Source organism: Sceloporus undulatus, chromosome 5 (assembly GCF_019175285.1).
Source record: "Sceloporus undulatus isolate JIND9_A2432 ecotype Alabama chromosome 5, SceUnd_v1.1, whole genome shotgun sequence".
Classification (NCBI taxonomy): Eukaryota; Metazoa; Chordata; class Lepidosauria; order Squamata; family Phrynosomatidae; genus Sceloporus; species Sceloporus undulatus.
The window spans coordinates 100778131-100782934 of record NC_056526.1 but is presented as its reverse complement, the minus strand read 5'-3'; the positions used below and the strand labels follow the sequence as shown (position 1 = coordinate 100782934).

General features: G+C 41.4%; 1 protein-coding gene across 1 annotated transcript; it reads right to left on the bottom strand.

Moving 5' to 3' along the window:
- Nucleotides 1–233: 233 nt before the first annotated feature.
- Nucleotides 234–4600, bottom strand: LOC121932278 (potassium voltage-gated channel subfamily A member 1). The gene has a single exon (XM_042470850.1). The coding sequence runs from the start codon at nucleotides 3941–3943 to the stop codon at nucleotides 2459–2461; it is 1485 nt and encodes a 494-aa protein (XP_042326784.1). The 5' UTR covers nucleotides 3944–4600; the 3' UTR covers nucleotides 234–2458.
- Between the last annotated feature and the right edge of the window lie 204 nt (nucleotides 4601–4804).

The following is a 4804-nucleotide window of genomic DNA, read 5'->3' as shown; positions in this document are numbered from 1 at the left end:
ATGGGGGGGGGGGGGGTCTGAAAGCAAGTGATCACATATTAAATGTCAAAAGATGATTTTCAACTGTCATGTTTAAAAGTCACAAGATTTCTATCTGTGGTCCAAAACACATTGCAGAAAGTTTGAGACATCCAGTTTGAGACTGCTTTGATTGCCCTGGCTCTGTGATAGAGAATCCTGGGAATTATAGTTTATTGTGGCACCAGAGCTCTCTGACAGAAGGCAAAATGTCTCTCAAAACTACAGTTCCCAGAATTCCCTAGTATTGAGCCAGGGCAGTTAAAGTGGTCTCAAACCATTCTAGTGTTTGGGACCTGTTTCAGTTAACATTAATGTACTGACTTATGTGACTTGTAATTTCAGTAGTTGCTTATTTGCAGAATATGCTGCAACTTCAACAAGCCAGAACAGTAGGAAAGTTATTACAGTAAGTAGGAGAGTTCATGGAGACTTAGACAAACCCATGTGCCTGGTTGGAAGAGCAAACACCTCTAAAAAGAATCCAGGTGATTCAGAGTACCCATTTGTCCTGGCTTACTGCACTACTGCTGTAAATGATGGTCCTTACATCTTCTTGTGTCTATAGACAGGCTTTCCTAAATAGCCATTCCAAAGAATGGCCCAACTCCTTCTGGCTTCCCCCACCTGCCCCAGAACATGGAGGACAATAAAGTCTCTATAAACAAACTGGATAAAGGTTACATTCTGCATACTTATGATTGCAACGTATTTGGTAAAGGCAAAGGCTAGGTTGCAATATTACTCTGTTGTAGAGGGGGAAAGCACCAAAGGAAACTGGGTGTGTGCATGAGTGCTGGTGATTTCTGCCCTCTTCTCCTGCCTCTTTGCTTTGCAAACTGTCTTGCTCTTTCTGTGGTGCCTGCGTTTGGAACAACAGAATCCCGATACTGTCCAGCTGACTCATCCATGTCTACTAGGATCAGCTCTTTTCATAGAGGCACTTTCAGCAGTTCAGTGGCTGTAAGGATAAAGGCACTAAGCAACTATCTAAAATCAATTGGTTGAGTCTCTTCAGAGACTCCTAAGGGAATACAAAATATCTAAGGTTCAAATGACTGCGAAAGAACTGATTGTAATTTGGATGCATATAATAGGTAAGTTCCATTTTACATTCTAAGAATGCATCAAAAGGCATGCTTCTGCATCTTTTTCTGCTCCAAGAGATACAGAATATTTAGGCATTGCTATATATAAACTGAACTTGATATTTTTTCATATAAATTTCCCTTTAAAGGATGGGATATGTTACTTTCTAACAAGACCTGGACAGAAGCTATCTCATTTTCCTGTGGTATGCAGGAAAATCATCAAGTCTCTCTAATTCCTGGCCCACAGTCCCAACAAGCAATTTTCTTAAATTACTGAAATCATGCATTAATTAATTTTGAGCTACACCTTAGTCAAATAGGCCATAATGCTGAATATTTTAGCATGCTCCAAAATTATTGTTCCCATTTGACTAACATATGCACTTGAATACAGTACTTTTAAGATAATAATCCAATACTTAATAAATAAAAAGGAGTGCACTTTTGGTGAATGCAAATTGAAATAAAAAGGGCCTATTTTAAAGATTAGTTCAAACAAAAGCTTATCCCCTATTGTCTGAGGTAATGTTCCAAGGCATGCAATTATAAAATAGATAGTATCAAAGTCAAACATGCTTATATTAAATTTTATTGTGCTATCTTGCAACGAAGGAGCTAAAAATGTTTGCATCCAGTTCTGGAGAATGGAAAAATACATTAAAAGCATCTGCACTTAATAAACCTTAGCAGCATTGCAGATGTTGTTTCCCCCCACCTATTCCCCGCCCCCTGCAACTCCATAGAGAACAACTCTTCACTTTTAAGAGTGTATTCAGCAAAATCAAAAGACTTAGAATATTTTTATAAAGTGCTGTGTGTGGATCTGTAGATCAGAACTACAAAACCTTTCACAAAAGAAGGAAATACATATGTCAGTCAATCTAAAGGGTGGCAAATACTTACTGCACATTATGATTAATATTATTTGGATGCAATTTCTTGGATGCATTGTGCAGTTTTTTTTTGTAGATTTCCCCCTGGAGTCCATGCATATTTTAAATATTTGTAAGAGTTCTCCTGGAATTTTTAAAATTAAATTAAACAACTGAAAGTAATGCCAAAATGACCAGAGCTTAGAAGCATACAATTCTTATTTGTAACCAGACTTATCCAAAGAATTAAGGTTAAACTGTTTAAACCAACTGTAAAATATCCATTTAAAATAAACCAAGACATGGATTTTTTTCCATGAATCATAAAAGCTTCTTGAATCACTGAGCAAAAAATCGCAATGCAACAACGCATTTACGAGGTAAAGCATTCAAAGGCTATTCATAAAGCTTCTACGAAGTGTGATTGCCAGTCATTTAAAGTCATCAAGCTGCCATTGTTTTCTTTACTACATGTTTTTAAACATCAGTAAGCAGCTTGTTTTTATTAATACAGTTTTGGTTGGCTAAGGTATAGTTGCCAGTTCTGAGGTTTGCCTCTCTAAAATTGTCTATGCTATTATTCATATCCTCTTCAATTTCCATGTACTCAGATTTGCTGATTGTGGAGGAGCTACGGCGACTCAGATCACTGTCAGATGCTAAATTAGGAGAGCTAACTTTAAGTAACTGAGCCTGTTCTTCCCCTTCTGTTTCTCGGTGGTAGAAGTAGTTGAAGTTGGACACAATGACAGGTACAGGCAGGGCAATTGTCAGCACACCAGCAATGGCACACAAGGAGCCCACGATTTTGCCTCCAATTGTCACAGGGTACATGTCACCATATCCTACAGTGGTCATGGATACCACTGCCCACCAGAAAGCATCGGGGATGCTGTCGAAATGAGTGTCAGGTTCTTCAGCTTCAGCAAAATACACCGCGCTGGAGAACAAAATCACCCCAATGAAGAGGAAAAAGATTAGCAAACCTAACTCCCTCATGCTCGCTTTGAGGGTCTGTCCCAGGATCTGGAGGCCCTTAGAATGTCTTGAGAGTTTGAAGATTCTAAAGACTCTTACCAGTCTGATGACTCTCAAAATAGCCAGAGAGGTGGCCTGCTCCCCCTTTGGGGGCCCCTTCTGCTCAGCCATCTCTGTACCCAGAGTGATGAAGTAAGGGATGATGGCTACTATGTCAATGAAGTTCATGATGTTCTTGAAGAATTCGGCTTTGCTGGGGCAGGCAAAAAAGCGCACTACCAATTCAAAAGAAAACCAAATGATGCAGAGTGTCTCCACAACAAAGAAGGGATCAGTAAATATATTAGACTTGTAATACATGGTGGAATTGTCACTGCGGTTTTGGGGTCCTGTATATTCCCTTTCCTGTTCTTTCAATGCTGGCAAAGTTTCCAGACAAAATATAACTATGGAGATTAAGATCACCATGACAGAGACTATTGCAATGACCCGGGCTGGCCCAGAGCTCTCAGGATATTCAAAGAGGAGCCATACTTGCCTTTGATATTCCTTTTCAGGCAACGGCCTCTCTTCCTCTTTGATGAAGCCTTCATCTTCCCGGAATTTCTCCATGGCCTCTTCTCCCAATTCATAGAACTTGATCTCCTCAGAAAACATGTCTAAGGGCACATTAACTGGTCTGCGAAGCCGTCCTCCAGACTGGTAATAATAGAGGATGGCATCAAAACTGGGCCGGTTCCTATCAAAAAAGTATTCATTCCTCAGTGGATCAAAATACTGCATGCGTTTCTTTGGGTTACCCAGCAATGTGTTGGGAAACTGGGCAAGAGTTTTCAGCTGGGTTTCAAATCTTAGGCCAGCGATGTTGATCACAACCCTCTCACAGCATTCATGGTCATCATGAGTACCAGGCCTATAGTTGTCTTGAAGGTGGCCCGGCAAAGCAGAAGTCTCATCCATGTTATCCCCAGCCATTACAGTCATGGTGAAAAGGGATGGGAGAGGAGATTTAAAAAAAAATGTGATGGTATGGAGATGGAGATGGGATCCAAAACCTAAAGCTGTCAAAACTGAAGAAGCATGAAGAATAGAGATACTCAAAGGAGAAGCTTTACATGCAGAATTAAAGCATGAGTGCAGAGGACTGCTGTCCTTATTTGGTCCCTTGTTTCAAAGAGCAGGAATGGAGGGCGGGTATTAAGGCTGGGAAACTCAAGGATAAAGAAAGAGGAATGGGTCGAATGGGTCGAAGGGCATAAAAGCTGGAAAAAGTAGGGGATAGTAGATGATGCTCATTTGGGAAGGAAGGAGTGGAGAAACTGTATCTGGCTATATGCAAGAGCAAAGAAAGAAATTAGGGTCTCTTAGCACACAATGCAATGACTGGGATCAGCTTCTGTCTTTTAACACAGGTCCTTCATTTTTCTCCAGGATGTAAGCATTCTCTTGCTGCTGCTGCTGCTGCACTTTCCCTCAATAGAAATCAATGAATGCAGAGGCTGGGATGGGGTTGCTTAAAATGTCGACTCAGCAATATCCTCCGCCGCCGCCGGCTTCCCACTTGCTCTGGATTGGCCCCTTCCACTATTATGGTGAATCTTTTAAGAAAGAAAGATCACGTCGGGGGCAACTGGGAGGTACTGCAAAGGGATAAGAAGGAGAGTCTTTAAAAGGGTGAATCTCCCCTCCCTCCCCCCCCCCGCAGCAGACTGCAAGGACCACCATCGCCAGAGCTCTAGAGCTCTAGGAAGGCTCCCTAGATAGCATGCGGTTCTAGATTGCAGCCTAGCACTACCAAAGTCAAAAGAAAGAGTCCCACACAGCACTCCCCAGAAAGCGCCAGCC